The following is a 24,036-nucleotide window of genomic DNA, read 5'->3' on the forward strand; positions in this document are numbered from 1 at the left end:
ATCAAAAATTATAAAGCAAGAGTCAAAAGATACAAGTAACATTATGAAGAGTAACAGAAATCAGAGGGGGTGAATGTTTCAGGTTAACATGGTTGCTCCACCAATGGAGTTCCATTACTCCATTTTGCATTGATTTTGAGGTGGACTTGCAGCAAGAGTCCAGAGCAACCAGTGGTGTTGGCTTCAGCTATCCTTAAGTTCAGCCTCTCCTCAAGGGAGAGGATTCTTAGTATGGTACAACCCCATGCTGCTGGTTGGTGATACAGCCCTGTCAGGAGGTTATGCTGGAATTGTTCCAGCACTTGAAGCATCTTTACAGCAGAAGTTGAAGACCCAGAATAGGTCCCAAAATTCTTACAATTGTATTCTGACTTTCCAGGCTCTTAAATGACCAACTCCAGAAGTCTGTTGAAGATTTACAGGACAGATTGTCCCTCAAAGAGGATGAACTGCAAACAGCTCATGAAGAAATTATAAAGCTGAAGGAGATAATAGGTAATCTGTAACTATTTTTGTTCTTATATCGTGTTTTTAAAATAGAAAGCACTTACTCTTTTGTTTTTAGATAGGTTAAACCAGAGGAGCACTTCACAGGATGAAGCAGTCAGTGTGCTGAGAAGTACAATTAGTGTTTTGGACAAAGAAAAGGACAGTCTTCAAGAAACCGTAGATGAAAAAACAGAAAGAATTGCATGCTTAGATGACAACTTAGCTAACAGGGTATGTCCAGTAAAAGTACTACTTTACATTCCATCTGGGGATTTTTTTAGGGAGACATTTTGCCTTGATGCCAAAGTCTGAGTAGAGCACAAAAATGCTATGCTTGGACCCAACGCAGAGTCATTTGCCAACTCAATAGAACTTTAATTATGAATGTTACTGTATTCCCTAAATACTCCAAGAAAATAAAGAAGCATTTGTTTGCATTTTGCATGTGGAGGTATTTATTAAGATATAAAGTACTAGCCTGAGATGACAAAATTTATAGCTGACTACCACCTGTTTGAATGAAAGACAATCCTTTGTTGGTACAGAAAAGAAACTTGGAAATTACTTATTGGTGAAGAATTAAAATAAAGGTTTACATTAAAAGTTCTTTAACTTGAAGTATTCTCTTATAATATAATAATACCTAATACAACTTTTTTTTTTTTTTTTTTTTTTTTAATAGGAAAAAACAATTGCTCATTTACGTTTAACTCTCTCTGAGCTAGAGTCCTCAACAGAGTAAGTAAAGAGTAGGATGCCTTCTTTGGAGGTCTTATGTAGTAATTTCAAAGTGAAAGTATTTGAGTTATTTTGATGAAATTGAGTTAATTCCATTTGAGTCAAATTGAGGAGAGTGCTATGTTGAGAAAGAGGTACACAAGTCTCAAAAACATTTCCTCTGCAATTAGATTGCAGGTGCTAAGAAACTGTTACAACAATCATTAACAATTGCTTGTCTGTATTTATTTCCCTAAACTGGTAACATTTCCTAACTCTCGGTCAAGAGGTAGTTTGCTAGCACTCCACTAGATATTAGATTGACCCAGATTCAGATTCAGAAGCTGAATTCTTAATGATTGGCAATCTGATTTTTCTAGGTTAAGATACCAGTACAGTCTTAATTAAAATGTATTTATGTAGTTTTTAGCTGGGCTTCCTCTCATCTTTCATTCTTTCCTCTTTTTAAGCATGACTTTTCAAACAATAGCAGCTTAAAAGTAAAAATTTAAACACCAGTATTTAAATATTTGAAGACCAATGTAACTGAATATTTGCTACAATGATGCATGAAATATATGTGACCAAAAAAAATACAAAATATTTATGGATATTTCTATTTCTAATTTTTTGTTTAATATTTTCATTACTCTTTTGGTAATTGTCTTTCAAGTGTACATTATTTGTCTTCTTCCTTTATGGCTTATAAAATATGCAATTACCATAATCGCTACAAAACACAGATAAACATAGGTATCTGTAATTGCTCTTTGTCTAATAAGATACATCTTACCAGATACATCTTCAAAACTGAAGATTAAATCCATCTTATTTTTGCATATTGACATTTTGCATACATTTTATTTTGACTCAGTTTTTCATCATTCATAGAGCAAGAATTTTACCTGATTATTTTCAGCAGTATGTGGTAAGTACAAGAAGGGACAACTTTGGTAATGTTTTCAATTGATAGCCAGATGCAGGGCATGCTGAGCAACAGAGACCGTGAGATATCCAGCTTACATCGCCAGCTTGATACATCCCAGGTAGAGCTTGCAGAAATGGGAAGGGTAAAGGAAATGGCTCTGAAAGAAAACAGAAGACTGCAAGACGACCTGGCTACAATGGCCAGAGAAAACCAGGTATGAAGACAGTATGTGACACTGATGTATTAAAGCATTCATTGCTTGCTTGCATCAGAACTGCTACATCCTCAATTTTGATTGATGTGTTTATAATTATTGCTATTTCTTGAGGACTGGGATATTGAAAATCACTGGGCAGAAATTGTAAAAGCAATACTTCTGATACTACTTAAGTGTAGTCAAAACAGTGAAGGGGAAATAGACAAGCTTTCAGTTTGGTAACCCTTCCTCAGATTAAAAAAGAAATCTAAAATAAAATCTAGGACATTATTGTTTATAATATAATGAAATTGTTATATCACTTAGCAATTTGTATTTAATTGGTAAAGACTGGGTTTTATTATCTGTGGAAATGATTATTGAGAGAGAGAAAGAAACTCCAAAACCAGACATCGGATTATCAGGTGGAATTGGAGGGAGCGAAAGATTGGTAGCAGATCTGAATTTGTTCTGGTGTAGTGATTCATTAATTCCATACATCAGCTGTCCATGAAGCATTGGATTTATTGAGTGAGGTATGCCATATTTGAGATCAGGGTGTTTTGGAGATTAGGATGTTGGAGGAATGAGTTGGTTTTGTGCACCAGCTGGTTATTGCTGACCAAAAAGCCTCCCAGCTCCGAGTGCATGACATGGATGTCCCTGTAGTATAGAATGTCTGTATGGACAACATATAACAAAAATGTCCAGTGTTTTATAGGGTATGTAACATATTTTATCTGGCTGAACATTAGAAAGTCTATGTAGAAGGTATGTGAGAGTTATCTTAAGAGGAATTTTGTTGCAACTCATTACATTCAATTTGTATAGCAAATAAAACTATTGCAACTCCTCATAAGACTCAAATGCCTTTTACATTTGTGATACAAATGTTTGTATGAATTCACTGTAAGTGCCAACACTAAAAACAGTCAGGGCACTGTTAACCAAACCGTTTATTTCGGTTCCCCTCAGTCAACCTGAGTCTGATGCCAGAAAGTATAATATAGCAACGTGTTTCAAGGAAGTGACATAGGACCTTGAACAGTTCCTGCAAAACCTATAATACAATATATAAATACGTGGATGTATTATTGAAATTAGGCCTGCTCTTCACAGGTGTCTAATAAGATGAAATATTGAATATTATCATAATGTGATGACAAAAGTTTTGCCAGTTTTTGGGAAAGCTACCACAGAGACAAGCAGAGTGATTTTAGCATATGTTAAATGAGTCATACAGTAAAAAGGCTGATGAATAGTAATATACCAGAAAAAGAAGAAGGGGAAGAAATAAGGCAGCATACTTTATTTTCCCCACATTTGATCATGGAGATAGAAAAAGATACTTGCAGTTTTGGCTCTCTGGGCTAGAGGACTCAGAGGGAGATGAGAACTGAACCTGAGAGGGACAGGAGTCAGGAGTTCAAATCAGGAGTTCAAATATCTCAAACAAATTCCAAGGTGCATTTTTGATGTTTAAATACGATCTTAGTAGTGCATTTAGTTAATTTATTTTGCAATTCTACTTTAAAATAAATATTATTTTGTTATAAAGTTGGCTTTCTATTGATCTTAAACTTTCCTTTACGCAGGGATAGTGAATCTTAAGGCTATAAAAATTCCAGCTCTCAAACATCAGTATCTCAAATTTTCCAAAGATCAGTGGGATGTGTCATCAGGGAAGCTGCATGTTTTATGAACTGCTGGGATAGTCATTGTTTTTTGTGATTATTCTTCCCTGGAAACTCTTTGGTGTATCTAAGGTAACAGGGGATATTTCTGAACCCTACAAATCCCAAAGAGCTTTGTAAGTAGGATAGAAAAAAATCTAGGCATATGCAATTACTTTGATTTAATCTGATAGAGTATAATATAGTGATTAATTTACTGCAAAGCACAATTTTACCTTTATGCAATCTCTTCAGGCTGTCAGTACCGAGCTTGAAGATGCAATACGTGAAAAAGAAGAAATGAAAACCAGGGTTCATAATTATATAGCTGAAGTCTCCAGATTTGAGACCTTGATAGCTTCAAAGGTAAAAATGTAATCTCTAGGCAGTCATTACTGCATTCAGTAAAACAAAGTAACAATTACATGGTTTGGGTGCTGTTCTCCCTGCCTGTCCTATTTTCTTTTATTTTTCCTGCTTTTCTCTGCAGTGTTTACAGCTACTAGTGAGGGATTCATGTAACACCTTGTTAGATCTGAAGCACTGATTAATTCTATTAAGTATTCTATTCTAATAATTAATATTTCTATTAACTAAATTCTATTAACTATTCCATTCTAATTAACATCACAATTTCATCGATCGTGTTTCAGTTGACCATAATGCTGGAGAATGAGAAACATGTCATGTTTGAATGTTATTTTGCTTTATGTGTTTTGACAGGCAATCAGGAAAATAACAGGTACTGTTTAATTATTGTGGGCAGCAAGCAGCTTATACAATTATTTTAATTATTTTACCCTTTTGGAAAAGAAAAAAAATTATCTGTTGTTCTGCATGAAAATGTAAAAATAGTATTGTTAAAATAGTGCTCTGGTTAAATGTACTTTATCCTGATACTTGGATTCAAAAGTGTGATATACATGAGTTAAAACTTGAAATAATTTAAAACAAGTAGGATTTATGTCAAGACAACATGAACTGGGAAATTTATTACGTGACTTTGAATTGGGAAGAATAAGTTTTGATCTGACTTCAACTTGCATGTCTAGATGAATGCATGTAAATTCAACCACTTTTTACAAGTGGAAACTGAAGCATCGAGAAAAACTTAAGGTCAGTAGTAGATTAGCTTAAAACTATCAATCTAAAATACTTGAAGTTTATTTTATAAGAATTTTACAATATATCATGTGTCTGAAGTACACATCATATCATGTACTTCAGCTACAGACATGGCTACAGCTTTGGCAAATGATAATCCAGTTACTCAAGTTGGGTACCAGGAAGCTATAGAATGCACAGTCAGCAAGCAAGTATGAATAATTGGTAGGGATGCTTGCAGGGATTTTTCTTGCATTATATCTGGATTATCCTATGGAGACAAGGATTTACTTTTCTGCACGATGTTCGCTTGCTAGATCACAGGTTTCTATTTCCTAATGCTCCACCTGATCTTGTCTGCATTTTCCAAGTTCTGCAGGATACACAGAAGGAATTGCAGGAACAGTAGCCTTTCTCATTAGATAAATCTGATTTATACTACCAACCTGCATATCCCACTGCACATTACATGAGCAGGGAATGGAGGTAAATAAGAAAAATTTATCCCTGTCTTATAATACGTACTTGGCCAAACTAAAATTCACAAGCAACATTTGTTCTATCACTGCACAAATGGTGAGCACCAAAGCTTGCATTTTTGTATCTCTGTGATAGACTGCTTAGGTATATATGCTCTAGTGGATTACCAGTGTTTCAGGCACTGCTGTAATACAAGTATTTATAGGAGCGCAGTAACTAAAAGACCTGAAAATGGAAATTCTTGGAAAGGGCAGCATGCAGTGTATCTCAGTAACCTGGCCCTTGACAATGCAGAGAGATCCAAAATAACCCCTCTCCTGCGAGCTAAAAACTCATTAACAACTTCTAAGTGTAAGTACTTACATTTTAATAAAACTGAATGCCATCATTGTATTTATTTCTATTTGGACTTGGAAAAGGGATGATCCCCTTTAGTAGTTGCCAGACAGTGGGATTAAGAAAATGAAGGAGGTTATACTTTCTGTGGGAAAAAAATAAGAGATACTGTAAGGAGTAGGCATGAAATAAGATCAAACAACTTGAGGGTATTTTGATCATTGCAGAGCAATTTACTGTTTCATTAGGAAAAAGAAAACCAAGAATTGTTAGAGAAGTTCCGGATGCTCCATACACAAGCTGAAGACTGGGAAATGAAGGCTCATCAAGCTGAAGGAGAAAGCAGCTCAATACGACTGGAACTCCTTTCAGTAGATACAGATCGGAGACATCTTCGAGAGAGAGTAGAATTTCTGGAAAAAGAGATTCAAGGGGTAATAACTTGTGTAATGAAATTCCATCTAGGAAAGCAGGATACATCCAAGTGCTTTTTAATAAAATAAATGTATGATTTTTAATGCATGAAAATAAGTTCTATATGTGAATGTTTCAAATATGAACACTGGAGTTTTTGAAACACTAACTGATTTTGTTTAGATGTGCTTTCCTTCACCCCTGCTTGCCCAAAATTAGAATAATGCCATATATTTTCATAGTTTTAGATCTCTTCTGTTGGGTTATCACTTACTATGACATTGTAAGAAACTTTTGTTTAGTTGCTATAGAATATTTGCATATAGCTTTATGAGTATTTTGCAAGCTTAGTTCTTATGTTTCTTTGAAGCTTTGAATGAATTATTTGAAGTACTGGTGGTTGGAGTCAAAGTCTGGTAGACATCCAAATTCAGAATCAGTATTCCATAATACTGAATCCTAGACCAATATCATAGAATATAATGAGGTTTGTATTTTAGAAGCAATAACTTCATAGAGCAGAGAAGTTCTAGAGCATAATTGTTGTGGATTGACTGCATTTTGTCCCATGCTTTTAATTAGCCAGAAAGTGTTAGAGACTATATTACAAGCTGAGTTAAAAATAGACTGTATGTTTTGGGTTTAAGCTTTTTCATTCTTGTTCCACCCTTTTACAGTTCTTGTATAATTATTCAAGTTGGTGATTAAAATTGCAAAGATGGTTTATTAGTTGCCCTTAGCTATATTTTAGAGGGAGGGAAGGAATATTAAGTTAATTTTATAGGGAAAATTAACTTCAAAGGGAAAATAGTGTTAAAAAACCCAGGTTATTCAACAGTAAACTCTTAAATTTAACACTGAAAATATATCCATATTTGCTTTTGTTCAGCATATTGTTGCACATCAAGTATATGAATCTCAGATCTCCTCCATAACGAAAAATATATCCAGACTGGAAGAGGATCTTAAACGTGAAAATCAGGAAAAGGCTTCTGTGTTGGCAGACCTCACTTCTGTGAGAGAACTCTGTGTGAAACTTGAGGCTAACAAAGAACTTGTAGCTCGACAGCTGATGTCCAAAAGCATGGATTATGAAAGGGTAAGCAGCAAAGGCAAATTTAATTTGCTATAGCAGAGTAACTTCTTTTGCTTTTAATAGTTTTTTGAGAAAATAATTACTTCTGAGAGCAAGGTAAGTTAATTTACATCACTAGTTTTGTGTTTTCATATAAATTATAAATTTTACAATATACATATCTGTAGCTGTGGGTTTTGTACAAAAAGAGGGAGTTTCTTTGATTAATTATCACGGCAAAATGTTGCAGTTGTAGTTTTAGCTGTACCACAAACAGATTATAAATATTTCTTTTTGGTTTTTAATTTACTCAAACTTTATAAAAATCAAATAGTGCACTTCTTATTTAGATAGTAAACACATTACCCTAATGGCTTCTTTTCAATTACGAAATTTAGATACAGCTGGAATTAATTGAATATTTTGAAATAATTTAAACAGTTCTGAATATTCATATTTTCTGAATCATTTTCTTTACAGCTGATTTTGCCTTCATTTAGGGACTTGGTCAGCCTTTCTGGGACTGTAATATTCAAGACCTTGAGAACAGTAAAATTTCTTGATATTCACAGAATTGAAGAGGAAAACAACTATTCCTACATTTTCAGCAAAAGCCAAGAGGCTAATTGTGAGCTGACCTAGTCAAATAGAAAGAAGTATAGTAAATACTACTTTTGTACTTGTGCAAAGTTCTACTGTTAAAAGCTAATTTGTGTTCCAGGTACTTACCTAAACATTTCCAGCACTCAGTAATGCAGCTCCCATTAAAACATTTGATAGATGTACAGCTTGAATAGTTTTAAATTAAGTATAGTTTAAAATAATTGTAGGCTTTACATTATTTTGTGAGCTCAGTTTCCTGTTCTGTTTTATGAAACTTTGGATCATTTCTGTCTTTGTAACAGCTCTTCACAAAATAAATTTTTCTGTGTTTGTAAATTAGTGTATTAATAACATATAAAATTTGTGCCTTAGGTTCTAGGAGAATTAGAAGATATAAAATCAGAAACAGAGTTGCTGAAAAAGCAGCTATCCAGTGAGAGACTTACAGTTCAGAATCTTGAAACGTTATTGGCTACTAGTAGAGACAAAGAATTTCAAAATCAATTAATGTCCCAAGAGAAAGATACCGATATTCAGTTACTGAAAGACAAGCTGACACTGGCTGAGAGCAAACTGTAAGTTTTAACAAATGTATGTGTGTGTTATGTGGTTTTGCAAAAGAGCTTTCTATGTGAGAATACTTATTCACAAAATCTGGGTGTTCGGTGTGGCTGAGCAGGTTTTTTGCAGCACTGTCTTCTGGCTTTTCACTGCATCAATTACTTTAAGTTTCTTTACAGGTCTTTCGTATTGCTTTCAATTAATCAGCACCTTGGTGGACATTGGTTTAGTGCAAACAGTAAACTTAAACAGGAGTTCCAAAGGAACAGTGTTTACTGCTCACAAAAAAACCCCCACGTATCTTAAATTCATGATAAATATGAATTGCTTATCTACTGAAGATGCCTGTTGTCCTTGCTTTGGTTAAAGAGTCACTTAGATAATAAATAGTCAAGTTGTAGTGGTTTAGAAAAAGCAAAAGTACTTTTGCTGCTGTTGATATTAACTGTTGGGGGGAAAGTCCTGTATCACTTATTATTCCTTTGAAATACAAACAGAACTAAACCTGACACCTACACTAAATGTAGCCAGCAACTTCTGCTGGGCATCTGCCTAAAGAAGCAATAACTTTTAGCAACGCTTGTATAAGAAAGAGTAATCTATTTGGAACAATGAAGTTAAGAGGTATTTGTGTGTGAAAATCATGTACAAGAGAACTGGGAGATTTAAAAATTTGTCTTCATGGTGTGGAGCAGGGAATTTGAAGTTTCCTGAGGTGTCATCTTAGAATTATTTGGGTTGAAAAAGATCCTTAAGATCATCAAATCAAGCTGTTAAACAAAACCTGCAAGTATCATGTAATAATTGTAATAAATGTAATAATTCTCCTAAGGATACATCAGCAGGGATTAGTGGTACCTCTGCATTAAATAGCAAGAAGGAGGAGTAGCAGCTGAATGCAGATGGTGGTGAAGAGTAAAGTCAAAGCAGAATTTTAGACGAAGAGTAAAGTCAGAATCAGAATTTCACCCATTTAATAAACACTAATATAGGGAGAGAAAGGAAGTTAATGGAACAGGTAATACTTCTTATGAGATATAGAATATTTTGATATAGAATATCTTGGAACCTGGTGACGCAGATGTGCAAGAGATATGCTTTCGGTTGAATTATATAGAGGCTACAACTTGTGGCTTATGATAGTCCACCTGAAGTAGCAGTGATCTCAGTGAATCTGGAGATGATAATAATATTGCCCCTACACAGATAATTGCTTCATGTTTTAGTATTGTTAGTTTTTGTTTACTTGGGGAAAAAGTGTTAATGGCATACAATGAACCTAAGCTAATAGACTGTCCTGATTATGAAGTTCAATGTGAAAGTTAGAGAAAACACAAACTTAACAAAATCCCAAAATACCCAAACAAAACAAAAAGGAAAGAAGCAATTTTTAAATTACCTTTTTAAAGTTAAATTGAACTCAGTTACTTTGTGTACAAACATTAATAAACACTGTTTAACTATGTACAAAGTAATTTTTTCACTGTTTTTCTTTTGCACACATTGTAGCATTCATTTGTTTTGTGTAAATGTCAATACTTGCAGTGTTAATAAGGTGGGATATTGCAGGAAGAAGGAAAATGTTCTCTTGGAGAAAGAGTGGCCATTCTGTTGAATTGCTTTCCACTGATTATCTCAGAGGTTCTACATACTACTAGGCAAGTGTTCAGGTGTGGGAACTAGTTGAATATACCTTATTTTCTACTATTTGGTTTGTGGTAGTTGCAGTCTAAAGAGCAGGAACTTTAAATGCTCACAGCTGTGACTGAAGTATGTGACAATGATGTTTGTGTCTTGCAAAATACAGAAATTAATTTGGCTTGTCAGAGTTTCAGCTCTAACTGACAAAAAACCCATGTGCCAATATTTTTGAATATTATTTAAAGTTTTGGCTTTATAGTACCTGTCCTTCCACTTTCTTTAGAAAATGGCACTGCTACAACCTTTGACTTTAGAAGGATTCTCAGAATTAAGTTTAACTTGTGAAATTCTCCAGTGCTGTAATTATTAGTTGGGTAAAGAGTAAATAGCTGTATTACTTTGAGTACTACAAGGGTGATAGTACAGTAAGTGAGATCTTGATGCTCTAGAGTGATTAAAGAATTAAATAAACAGAGAATATTACTCTAGTCTAAAAAACTACTTGTTGAGAGCTATGTGTATCTACTGTAAAAGAGACAGATGTCCTCTGAAAATCATGCATGATAATGTAAACTTATATGATGATTACTGTGCATAAAGGGTTTAAAAATATTTCTAAACTTTGGAGTTATTTACTTAATGCTCTTAATTTTGTTTAAATGTCATTGACCTGGAATAACCTCAGAACTCACAAACTGTTTGCTTTCTTTCCTTATTTTACAATAATGATATTGGGCCCTGAATTCTTACCTCCATCCTGAAAGTGTATGCCTGTCTTTGAAGGACTTATAAAATATCATCAAGATGTCTTCTGCATCTGTTCTCAACATACTGGATCAAGATACCATTCTAGGAATTTTGATGAATAGGGAACATGGGAAAAATATTCTGCAATTCTATTTGGAACAAATCTCTTAAGTAGTTTTCATCTTCCTGGAGTGGGTGCCAGACAGGAAGTCTGTGACTGAGCTAGGAGTGGAACTCATTTTTCAGAATTACAATCCAGTGCTTTAGCAATAAGCAAGTACAACTTTGCTTCTCCAGAAGTGACTTTTCAGCACTCCACCTCACAGTGGCTTTGAAGACTGTATGGAATGACTGTCTAGATTCTTGTTTAGACAACTTATTTTGCATGCAACAATTTCTTTTTCTTCCATTATAATGTAATTGATGGTATTTTGCAACCAAGCATTGAATAGGCCAAGCTGATGATTTACTAAGAAGTATATTAATCACGTTTATTAAGATTTCAATCTTAATCAAGATTAAATTCAATCTCCTTTTAATTTTGATTCTTGCAATTGAAACAGTTGTGCCCAAATACCAGGGGTGTAGTTAACAAGCTTTCAGACTCTGGGTTTTGATGGTCTGGTATTTGCTTTAATGCAATTTTTACGTAGATTTGATCCAGTTGTGTTCATGGCTAGCCAGATAGTTCCAGCCTACTTGATACAATTTTTTCCTGAAGCCATATCTGTTAAGTTTGTAATTTTTTGTAGCTACTTATTGCTTTTTTCTTCTTTTTTTACATAAAGACCATGTAAAGTTTCAACAGAGGACAGCAAAGCAATAAACTAATGTTTTAATTATTTTGTCTGGTTTTATCGAACATGTTTGTGTTTACCTTTATATGAAGAAGACCACAATGTAGTCAGGATGTAGTGAGAGGCTTGCCAGCTTCTTGCTACATTCTCACCTTGGGTTCTTCCAGAAACATTATGTTACATTTATTTGATTCTTGCTGCTTTTAATTTGTCTTTGGTTTAGTCTGTGAAACAACGTGCTCTGTATCTGGTTTTGTTTTATCTTGTTGTAACTTCTCTAAGCTCCTAGCTGGCATTGTTCAAAGAAAACTTTGTTGCTTCTCATGATTTCTTTTTTTAGAAGCAGCAATAATAGAGAAGTTTCCATACTTCGAAGTAAAGTTGCACAAATGCAGACTGAGTGTGATGTTTTAAAAAGGAAACTGACAACTGAACGATTTGAACGGTAAGATTCAGGTTTTTCAGTGAGTTGACTTTTCCTCCTTATTTCTTCTTTCTCACTTTTAAAACTGTTGCTTTTTTCAGTAGTGAGGAACTTTTACAGAAAACTCTCTTCCTCTTGTTCTGCAAAATCTAGTATTTTCATCCTGAAAAGTGCATAATTTAAAAATAAAAAAGTCATATACTTTTTCTGAATTTCTTTGTAAGTATTGTGAGTTTACCACTGCCTGAAAAAAAAAATAAAAATCCCTTCTCATGAAAATAAAATAGAACTGAGTGACTTTACAAGAAAGTGATAGTTTCTGCAAAGTTGTATTTTCTCCCTTTACGACCGTGCAGTACCCAAGTGCTGTGTAACGGAGGTTGCTGTCTGTTGGCAGGGAGCGAGCGATTCAGGAGATGCGTCGCCACGGCCTCTCCACGTCCTCACTCCGGGCCTCGCCTCCCCTCAGCTCCACACTGAGATCTCCCTCACATTCTCCAGAACGCAGCGCTGGGAGAACTGATCAAGCAGCAGCTGAAAAGTAAGGGATTTGATTTTAGCAGATCATTTCTATTTAAGAGTTACATTTAAACTGTTTCTAAATTATATCTTCGTGATTAAATGAAATTGTTACACATTTCAGAGGTTTCTAAGTTCTGCTTTTGCTGTCTCTCCTACTATAAAATATTGATTACAACCAATAAATGCAAAGTACTCTCCAAAGACCATATAATATAATGGATTCTCATTCCTCTTTTTCTTAATGGTCTTGCATCACCTGACAACTTTCAAATATATGTTGCCTGTGTATTACCACCATTAAATATATCCAAATATACTTTACCAGTTTATTATTGTTAATAGTTATCTCAAACAATTAATGGTTCATATTAAGAGGAATGCCATGAAATTCTCCTGAGTACAGCAATGAGGGAAAGACAATCCACAGAAGAGTATGACTGAAATGCATTTGAACCCTATGCATTAGATAAAACTATCTCCAAAACAAGTGCATACAAATAATCAATACATTTTTCATTGTTAGTGCTTAAATCTACAAATGTCTAAGATTAGTGTGATCGCTATAGTCCATGAAAAAGAAATTGAAATTACCCTCTAACCTGTTAATTTTCACTGTCATTTTTGTTCTTTTAGAGATCATTGTTGTCTTAGATGATGTCAGTTATGTGTTACAGGCCTGATTATTGACTGTATATCCCGTCTGTCCTATACGGAATAATAAATTGTAGTGAAAAGGGACAGAGAGGCATAAGAGTGATTGTTGTAGGAAATACGTGTGCTCTGACAGCTCATGAATCTAACTAACAGATTTTAAAGTTTATTTTTATTGGTAAATACATATGGCTTATTCTAAGCTTACTTTTGTTAACAAAAATACAGGTTTCTTGAGAACTGAGCTCAGCGTGGCATGAACCCACATTGTCAGCAATTTTTCTCTTCTGCGAATTTTTGGGCAAAGCAGAAAGTGGAAACTGTAGCAAATGAGATACTGACAGTGGGGATGAAACAGCAGATAAGCCTTTTGCTTTACTGGTGAGCCCCTAGGCGTACCCTGTTGTGTTGCAAAACAACATTTTGACTGAGATGATGACAGATACTGTATTTCTGAGAATGAGTATCATCAGTGGAGAATTGTCTTTAGTCTTCCTTGCTTTACAGTGAGTCCTGAGCGCAATAAAAAGTCCAGTTGCTATGTTTGGAGGATACCATGTAGTGCGCTGTTTTTATCTAATATTTGTATCCCTAGTTTTCACAGTGCCAACTCTGTACCATATCTTACCAGAAAATCCCATTTTCATGAAGTGTGTATTTTTAAAGAAGGTGGTTTTTAACAACTGAATTCACATACGGTTGTTATGCATATCTTGCCTTTTAAATGTAGCAATTACTGTAGAGTGATCTCAGCAGTACTGTTACCGTCTTTCATCCTTGTTTATTCCTTCTTGGGAGCTTACCAGAGTGAAGTGTAGTCTGTAATTACTGTTCTGTAGTGTTACTGCTGTCTTTCTCTAACCTGATTAATCTTCTCAAGAAATTTGCCCTTCCTCCTCGTCTCACTTTTACTTTTGTAAATCATTTTAGCTGTGGGCCAGTGGTGTAGAGTTTTAAGTAATATGCTAATTGCTGATATTTGGGAATAACAGAAGAGCATCTGAGGAGGCTAAACCTAATTACTACTTTTTATCCTAATATTAAGTAGTAAAATATAATAGTTACCTTTATTTTGACATCTTTTCTTTCTCCACAGAAGTGTGACCTTCAAGGAATAACCAGTACTTGAGTAACTGAAGCATTACCTTGTTACAAGGACTTTTTTTTTATAAATTATGAATACTGTCTTGTATTTTACCTCTGTTTTCTTCAAATCAGTGATTACCTTTGAAACCTCTGAGAATGGGTGATGTAATCAACTTTGCAAAATTCTGCTTTCCCAACTGGCAGGAGTGACTGACTTTTTCCTGGCTGTTTCACAGGTTTTATATCAAGCCTGGCTAAGTTTGGTTACTATTTTGGAAACATAGTAATTATAAGAAGGAAATGAGTACTTGATTTGACAATCTTTTACTATTTTATTTGTTTGTTTATCTCATATGAATGCAGAAGTTTATTCATCTTAATGTGAGCTAACATAGAATAAAATCCCCAACTGTGTTAAAAATGCTGAGCAAGTTTTCTACTCATGATGATTTCCTATGTTTGTGCTTCTAACAAGTGTTTTCTGTTTTCAGGTTATTCTTAATGGTATTTAAAAGTATTGATTATCTATTCTGTGAATGCATTTTGTTTACTGAACCTTTTCTTAATAAAAAATACATATCAGTTATTCTTTATTACTGTTTCTGTCAATCTCCTTTTGTTTCACCTTTGTGTGAAATCGCATTTTAAATATGTCCATATTTAACAAAAAGTGAAGAGAAAAATTTTTAAAGATGTATTGAAATACTTTAAATACTGAAATAAATCAAAATATTTTATATTCAAACTTTTCAATCCTATCTGGAGATGTTTTTCAAATTTTTATATTAAAAGCTCAGAGCAACACCTGGAATCATTCACAGTTAAGCTCAAGCTGTTGGAGAGGTGACAAAGGGCTTTATGTTGTAACATACATATTAGGTAAATTAAGTGAAAGCTGATCTTGAAAATATCTGGTGTGTTTAGAAGAGGAGCATTTCAAACTTAGGCTTTGAAGTAAGATGCAATTAGGAATATACAGCTTTCTAATAGTTACATACCAGCAGGGTGATATGATGTGTATTCATAAGAATTATACAGAGCACTAGAAATGGAAGGATGCATTGCTGCACATCCTTGCACTGGCCAAAAGGTCCTGCTCTGCTTGCCTAACATCCAGTAAAAAACTGTGATTACCAGCTAACATTGCAAGCATCTCTAAGATGCAAACATATTAAATAACATGGGGAAAAAAAGAAATTTTTTTTTTTGCTCTTAGATTTTACCTAGTTTGCAACAAGATTGTTCCACTTAAAAATTATATATATTATATATATATTATGTGTATATGTATATATAACATATTATATACATTATCTATGGTATTATATATAAAATAACATTGTGCTAACTGGAAATATTGTATCATATATATTAAATTTTACTGATTAAAACCAGCTTAGATCACCAATTCAGAAGTACCTTTAGGTTTCTCAGCCATGTAGGAAACTGTGTATCCATGGTGGGTATATCTTGTGCATTTTACTTTCTAGATCTTTCATTTGCCACATACAGGAATGAGGAGGTTGTTGTCTCTAACTCTTACTTACGTGTTAATACTGTTTGTAATTAAGTCAGTAGTTTTCACTGATGCTAATTGGTGTTAATTATTCAGGTTGATTTAGTAAGAAGGAAAAAACTCATGTCCTGCTCTCAGTGTCTTCAGTGGTGACTTTTAAACTTCCTATTTTGTAAATTAACCCTTTTAAATTGGAATTATTTTTTTAAAAGCTAGTGTTCCACTTTATTGAAAACAGTGTATTTCACCTTACTGAAAAATTGATATTTTGGCATTACAATTAAAACCATAAGACTTCAGTTAATAGTAATTCCTACATGGCTATATCAATTACAAAGAATTAGGACCTCAATTAAAACAGTGTTATAATAATATTGGTATCATTTTGGTGGCCAAAGCCTGTGCAGATTTCTAGTATTAAAACAGTACTAATATTCAGACTGTAATATAGCTGTCAACTTGCCTTTGTGTTAGTATTATTTTATATACACTTTCATAAGCAACTAGAGTAAAACAAAGGTAATTTTTTAATAACTTTGCTTTGAAATCAAGTGTTTCGATCAATGAAGTAGAAAGCAAGCACAAATTTGTGGAAGATCTAAATCTGTGGACTACTGCATATGCTGTGTACGAAATGAGCCTTATTTGGGCAGGATGTTAATGTGGCTCACTTGGAATCTGCTGCAGGAGGTTTCCATGCTGGTCTCACCTTCTGGAAGATCAAAAGCACCCTTGGCTGTTGTGTGTAGCCCTCAGCTGGGGTGAGTTGCAGGGGGAGTGTGGCAGACATGAAATTGTGATAAAACTCCATATACTCAAGTTGTCTGTCTTACTGTCTGCACCTAGGAAGGGGGGAAAATAGCTTTAAAGAAATAATAAAGGAGAAGCAATAATCGGTGGGGCTGTTTTTCTACAGAACAAAGTCAAGTATCAGAAGCAGGGGAATCTAGAGATAATAAAAAGACAGGTGTTTTCAGTTTATTAAAACCTGAATTTCTTAATAAACATCATAATGTGTTTTTGAGAAATTCTTAGAAATAGTTGGTTTTGGGGTTTTTGTGTCTTACATTATGTCCCTAAAATTTAGGTGACTGACCTGAAGATAAGTAATTCTAGGATTCAGTTGGAAAGCCCAATTTGGTTTTTTGCCTCAATCTGAGAAGCACTGACATTCATTCCTGTGTGATGCTAATTTAAAAAAAAAAAACAAAAAACAAAAACCGAAAAACCATGAGCAATTCAGTCTTTCAATTTAAAATATTTTATACAGTAATTGATGTATATATGGCAGCATGACCTGGTCAAATGCTGTTATTCCTTAATGAAACCTGCAGGATTTGGGGGGGTTTAAATCATTCCTTGGGAGAGAACTTTATACTTCTTTGTCTTTACTAGCAGTGTAAGAAACCAGGGTTGTGTGGTTTCGGTACCCTAGTCTTGCAACTTTATATAAAATGTTACTCCAGTTTCATTTCATTCTCTCACCATAGGCCACACAAAAATTGTAGTAGCTGCAGCGATATTAATTCCTAGACCCAAAGCCTTACCTTTCATCCTGCAGTGTGAATGGTGTGGGTGAGAGAAAGCCTTGATGCTGTGCAAGTGCTGATCAGCAGTAGCGGAATGGTGTCTGTGGCTGCTGTGTTACTGCAGGGCTTTAGCCACAAAGAGCCAGCCCATCCATCTCCTGTCAGGCTGCAGGGTGGTCTCTGCCAAAGCACAGCAGCAGAGTTGGCACAGGGGGCTCCAGCAGATTCCCTGCATAAGGGCAGCCCCTGCCCACATATGGGCTGCAGACATGGCTTGCCCAAAGTAACCAAATCCCCAGCACACAGTGTCTTCCAAAGGCTCCCAAGACAACACAGACATGGATGTTCTTGGAAAGTGCGGCAAAGAGCCCAAAGATGATTAAGGGATTGGAGCATCTCTCACATGAGGACAGTCTGAGCAAGCTGGGGGTGTTGAGCCTTGAGAAGAAAAGGCTTGAGGGAGGGAGCATCTCCATGTGTAGCTGTGGGTGGGAGTGGGAGTAAAGCATCTGAGACAGTCTCCTCTTAGTTGTATCCAGGGGAGGTACAAGACAATGTGCACAAATTGAAACACAGGGAGTTCAACTGAAATGTAGGATTGGGGTTTTTTCCCATGAAGGTGATCAAACAGTGCAACAGGCTGCCCAGAGAAGTTGTGGAGTCTCCTCCACATAGGTATTCAAAACCCTCTTGGGAACAGTCCCGGACAGCCTGCTTGTAGCTGACCCTGTTTTGAGCAAGGGTTGGACAGTCTTCAAAGGGGCACCAATCCTTCCTACAATTCCCCAGAGTGTGATCAGGTGAGTGCTTATCCAGCTGTGGTGAAATTGACCCTTATTATCTATATTATGACCTGACATTTTAAAAATTACAAGTATAATGGCAATTATTTGGCAATTGGCAAGTATAAAAATAATTGCCAATGTTTTGTCTTGATATTAAAGATATCTATGTTAGAGCTTGGGTGAGTTTTGGAATTTATTGTGGTGGTTGCCTCTCCCACCTGTGTGTGCTGCAAGCTCAACATCATCCAAGCATAGCTGCCCCACCAGTGCTGTCAGTGGTGTGCCCTTTACCATTTCAAGGTGATGGAGCAGGAATTAAACTAAGTAGAATGGCATGATGGCAAATGGAGGAAAAGGGGGAAAATGGGATTATCGGTAGTCTCTTCTTGGTTTAAATACTCCTGAGCAGGGGTGGCCGTATCTTCATGAATACAAACACAGAAATTAGTTTCAGCATGGTTACTCAGCTGTGAGTCAGTCAAGGTCTGCAGGAACAGGTACTGCTCTTAGGGGAGATTTTCTCTGAGTTTCTAGTCCAGAGGAGCACGGTGACATCTAAACTTGTTTTTGAAAACTTATTTGAAAATACATGTGCGGGTTGCTGGACTATAGCTGTGTCTGCAATCTTTATCTGTACCCATTTGCTTTGCATAAATACATAAAGATGTCGAAGGGAAGGGAAGGCACTCCCAGTTTAATGCTGGTTTTCACGTGGCGTCTTTGTGCCACCTAGTGGAGCTGGGTCTTTTCCAGCGATCATGGCACATCCTGGAAATGTTCGGGCTTCTCCACAGAAATTCTAGATTTTTAATATTTCTATAATGAGATACACTAAACTCAAAGTATAAGATTTGCTAATAAAGCTATGCATGCCTGAAGCCCATTCATCATTTTGCTGCTGAGATCTGTGATTACATCGCTTTCAAAAAATTGTTGGCTCTTAAGGAAAAAAACCAACTTTTTTACTTATTTCCTGCTCCAGGAAAGTGAAAAATTGACCTTTGCCAGCAAAGGTCTGATGCAATTGAGAAATTTCACTGATATGAAGGAATTAGGAAAAGCTTCAAAATCAAGATCAAAAGATTCACCTCTTTCCTGGTGGCTACTTTTGAAGTTTTCTATCCCTACCACCCAATTCTACCTCTTAAAAATGTGTAGGTGCTGTGGAGAGCAGCACTTTTGGAGGATTGCTACAAAATTCAGCTCTGGTAATCAAGGTGCTTTGTATCTATATATTTTAGATATAAATCCATATAGGTAGCAGTCAATATACTTAACAGCCACCTAAACAGACCTGGTGCATGAACTTAAACTTCTGAATTATCAATGTCCTGTAGATTGTCCCATCACAACTAAAGCCCTGTGGCTTTAGTTGTGATGGGACTGAACAGGAAACAGACTGCACCTCCCAGGGCCTGTATGACTAGTCACCTCTAGACTGCAGGTGAAAAAGTGCTTTCTAGAAATTAGTGTTTATTTCAGTCATAGACTAGGTTTTTACACAAATATCACTTTGACACAGGAATTCACTGAACAAGAGCTCACTAAGGAGTGGGAGAATATCAGTTAATGCCCACCTAAACTTGTATTCTTCCTTTAAAACCTCTCCTATCAGGCACAGTTGGAGACAAAAAAAAAGGTAAGATATCTCTGGCCCAACCCAGCATGGGTTTTATGGACCCATTTCCTTTTAAGAATATCAGAAGGTCCACTTCTGACCGGGCCAAAAAATTAAGGAGCAGACAAAATCTAAAGCTGCAAGCCCTTTTTCTCCAGGGACCATCTGAATCTGGAGAGCTGGCTGACAAAACACATCTTTGTCAGTGGTGGAGGACCTTGAGTCATGTCATGAATTTTGGTTCCAAAAGTGGAACAGAGGATTGGACTAAGCGCAGCCTGTGCTTTTACCATGTTTTCCCTGGGAAACTCAGGAAACAGGTGTCCAGAACTGGTAAAATCTTGCAGTAGAGAGCTGAGTTGGAAGAGTGGGGCCCCAGAAGAGCTGGTACAAATAGCAGATTTAAGGCTATGAGAAAGAAGGGATGCTGAATTCTGTGCTTCTGGTTTGGGGGACAGTTGGTTTTGTTTTTGTTTCTTGCAGTTCCTCCTATTTTTCAGTAAACTAAGGGGAAAAGTATTTGCCTAGCTACAGCATAGGAGCTGGGTTCAGACTTCGGTCTCGCTGTGAGGAGGGAACAAACGGGGGTTCAGAGCACGGTGCATCTGGAGCTGCAGACCTCTCCTCGGGCAGTGCAACAGCGCTGGGTCCCGGTGAGTGCGGATAAACCCAGCTTTACCCCTTCCTTGCCAACAGCAGGGGCCGAACGCCGCTGGGCGCGGGCAGGGATGCGACAGGGGTGCGGGCAGGGATGCGGGCAGGGATTCGGACAGGGATGCGGGCAGGGATGCGGACAGGGATGCGGGCAGCGATTCGGGCAGGGATACAGGCAGGGATGCGGGCAGGGATTCGGACAGGGATGCGGGCAGGGATGCGGGCGCGGCGCTGCGGGGCGCCCGTGAGCGGCGGCGGCCGCGCTGCCATGGGGCGGCCGCGGCGGGGGCGGCATCCGACGGGCTGGGCGGCACCGCGCCCGCAGCAGCCACCGGCGCTTCCTTCTGGCAGCAGGGAGAGGGAGCACAGGTAGGACCCTGCGCCCCATCCCTTCCCCCGCGCAAGGGCCGCTGCGGTGCCGGTAGCGGGAGGGAGCCTCGCCGCAGACCGGAGCTCCGCAGCCTCCTGCGGGGCTCCGCATCCCGGCCTCGCCGCTCCGGGAGCGCTGGCCGTGCGGAGCCGCCCGCTGTTGTGCGGGGCCGCGCGGGGCTGTCCCTGCCCTCCGCGCTTCCCGGTCCGTGCTACATGTGCCCTTCGGCTCGGCAACGCCAGCGGCGAGCAGCCCAGGGGCAGGAGGCTGCGCAGGGAGCACGGCCAGAAAACCCCCCCGTAAGTAGTTCCCTGCCGCTGTCGGGCTGCCTTTGTTCGGTGGAAGGTGTAAGGAGGCGTGCGGGTGATTTTCAGAAGGTGTCACTTCACCGCTGCCGCGGAATTCAATGGCTGGGGCTGGTTCTCTCCGATTCCTTCTGCTTCCCCTTTGTTAGCGTCTTCCCGGGGAGTCCTGTATTGTTTCAGCTCCACTGAAAAAAAGCAGGAGCTGTCAAAGAGATGACTTTGTTCCCTGCGATGCTCCTCTAGAGCTGCATGGCTTTGTTCAAGCTCCCGTAAGCCATTTGTCACTCGAGTGCCGCCGCGCTGCCGTAACCCGCGGGCTGCGCTCCGCGCCTGCCGGGGCCGCGTCCCTCTTCCTTCCCCTTCCCAACAGCTGGAGCAGGTAAGGCAGAGGTAGTACCATTTCACATGGGAAATCCATCTCCTTAGTTACGCCATCTCCTCGGTTAGAAAACGTCTGTTTCAGCGACAGAAATGTGTGTAACGCGCATCTTTTCTATGTCACGGAGTGATTTTTAATGAATGACGGTTTGGGGGTTTTTAATTAATTTTGCTGGTATTGCCACTAGTCAGTTGCAAATCTGGTTCTCCGTAGCTGTAGCATGCAAAACGTTATTATACCTCTGCTCTGTCATTTTAAGTGTAAAAATGTCAAGTTAAAACACAGTTCAGGGGGTAAATAGAGACCTGGAAACCACAACTGTCCATCCTGAAAATTTAATATGCCTGACAATAATGACACTGAAAATGATCTGCTGTTGGGGGGATGGGACCATGGAGAAAGGGAAGAGTAATTTGCAACCACGGGCCTAATAATAGATATTCTGTCCATAGTAGATACATAGATAGTATCATTTGTTACACTCCCAAACAGATTTTCTGTACATACCTTAAACGGTATTGTATGAAAAGAGCTCTTTTCTTGGTCTCTGGATTATTTAAGATAGCTGATAGCAGTAACATATTTTAAGAGATTAAAGGTGATAAGTTAGTGCCAGAACTGACTTTCATTTGATATTTAGTAATGCATGCTCAGTAAGTTCCCATCATTGAAATAAATCTAATTGCACCTTGCATAGACAATTAAGTCTTGTAACTCTACCAAAACATTAATCAATAGGTGTAAATGTTATCATGAGTTTCTTTAATGAAGCCATTGATGCTGCAGTAGTTAGCAGTTCTGTGTATTATTTACTTTGTTTGGTTTAAATCCAGGTCAGGAATTCATGAAACAGGCAAATTCAACTCTTCCTTGGCTGCTATCAGTTTATCAGATTAGATGTTGTGTTTGGAGTTGAATATTTCATTGTAACAATTAGCTTGAATTGAACACTGTGAAGTGTAGTGAAATTTTATATGAAAGTCATTTGTGTATTTATTTGTGTTCCAGTTGGATAACTGGAAGAATTACCTTGGAAATATTTATTGGAAAATATGGTACATAGCACAGAGGTTGCTGCTGGCTGGTATTGGGTCTATTTTTCTCCAATAGGAAAATTTTTCTTAGTGCACCGTGTTCTAAAATTAAGGGCCATTTTCAAATACCCACTTGGGCAACCCTGCATTTTAGAGAGAATTGCTTCACACTTAAAATCAAATATTATTTTTTATTTATATACTGTATAACAGAATTTTTGGAAGTGCACTGGTAGCAAACACAGTTGGTCTGAAGTATGAATGTCTTGCTGGGTCCTGTGCTAAGACACTGACTTTTTTCTTCGCTTTTTACCCTCCTCCCCAAAGTTTGTTCCTTATAGGTCTTATTTTGGTCTGTTCTTATGTGAGGTTATGCAGGTAGTGTAGGACTTGTGGAATGGAAAAGCATTTGGTAAAATCTTTTTTTTTTTTTTAACATACAGTTTCTTAAAACCTTAACAGAATTTATTAACTATTAACAATATTGTTTGGTAGTAATATTTCACTTTAAGTACAGATACTAAAAAGCAGCTGTTTTAGTTTCACACTTCTGATTACAGCAATAAAAATAACTTTTGCAGTTTCTTCTGCTTTGGCTCTTAGTCACTCTGAATGGTGTTTTGCCAGGTATCTCAGTTTCTGAAAATGGATTTGTCTGTGACTAATGTAGTTTAGAGTTATTTCAATATTCTTATTATAGATGTGTCAGGTAAGCTCTTTTTAAATAAGAAACACATGGCATAATAACTGTTGAATGAAATGTGATGATGAATTTATGAATATGAATATATTTGGTTGTTGTTTTAGAATGAAATCTAACACAAATGGAATTTTTATAGACAGTGTAAGCTTGCATGACTATGTTTTGACATTATGTCCTCACAAGACAAGAGACAAGACTTTTTTTCATATTCTGAATTATTCATATTTGAAAATTGCTGACTCTGATTGTTGAGAGGGATTTTTTTTTCCCCCTCCCATAAAATCAATGCAGTCTTTATTCCATAAATGCCCAAATAAGAGAATCATGGCAAAAATGGATAAACCTTCTGTTGGCATGTTGGAAAAGTACAGTCAATTTCTTTGGAATCAACAGATTCTGGGCAATGTAGTTGCATAATAGGTGCCATCAGCATGATGTAAATAAATGTTGAGATGCTCTAAACACCTGCATGTTGTCATCAAGCCAGTGTATTTGAACAAGATATAATAAAGTTGTATAAAGTGCACTGGGGTTAACTTTAATTACATTACTGCTTCTACTGGAGGGACCAAATTAATTTTTATCTGTTATTTAAATTAGCTAGTGATGGATAAAAACTGTGTTTGTTTCTGTGCAGACTCCATGAGCTCTGCCTTTAGGGAACAATCAGTTGTTTTGTAGATCTTACACTTATTGAAT

General features: G+C 37.0%; 2 protein-coding genes across 9 annotated transcripts in view; both read left to right on the plus strand.

Annotated features, from left to right (window-relative positions):
* CEP135 (centrosomal protein 135) overlaps positions 1–14,985 on the plus strand; it is a 34,209-nt gene extending 19,224 nt beyond the window's left edge. For 3 of the 6 annotated variants that reach the window (XM_014259770.2, XM_088056899.1, XM_088056900.1), the window contains 11 exons: positions 380–495; positions 566–720; positions 1,172–1,227; positions 2,180–2,348; positions 4,259–4,369; positions 6,172–6,357; positions 7,227–7,436; positions 8,388–8,590; positions 12,102–12,206; positions 12,583–12,726; positions 14,455–14,985. In XM_014259770.2, coding sequence (XP_014115245.2) covers positions 380–495; positions 566–720; positions 1,172–1,227; positions 2,180–2,348; positions 4,259–4,369; positions 6,172–6,357; positions 7,227–7,436; positions 8,388–8,590; positions 12,102–12,206; positions 12,583–12,726; positions 14,455–14,476 — 1,477 coding nt within the window. In that variant the 3' untranslated portion in view covers positions 14,477–14,985. Of the gene's footprint in view, positions 1–379; positions 496–565; positions 721–1,171; positions 1,228–2,179; positions 2,349–4,258; positions 4,370–6,171; positions 6,358–7,226; positions 7,437–8,387; positions 8,591–10,981; positions 11,807–12,101; positions 12,207–12,582; positions 12,727–13,586 lie in introns of those variants that run through there. The other 3 variants (XR_015772781.1, XM_088056898.1, XM_014259777.2) reach the window with 3 other exon arrangements.
* A 5,912-nt stretch (positions 14,986–20,897) lies between these two features.
* Positions 20,898–24,036, plus strand: part of CRACD (capping protein inhibiting regulator of actin dynamics) — a 124,042-nt gene continuing 120,903 nt past the window's right edge. For 2 of the 3 annotated variants that reach the window (XM_088056032.1, XM_088056036.1), the window contains exon 1: positions 20,899–21,215. The gene's annotated coding sequence lies outside the window, so the exon portion shown is untranslated. Of the gene's footprint in view, positions 21,216–24,036 lie in introns of all 3 variants that reach the window. The other variant, XM_088056035.1, reaches the window with a different exon arrangement.

The sequence above is a fragment of the Pseudopodoces humilis genome, chromosome 6, assembly GCF_049639895.1.
Source record: "Pseudopodoces humilis isolate 2021_Gansu_Grassland_sample_001 chromosome 6, ASM4963989v1, whole genome shotgun sequence".
Classification (NCBI taxonomy): Eukaryota; Metazoa; Chordata; class Aves; order Passeriformes; family Paridae; genus Pseudopodoces; species Pseudopodoces humilis.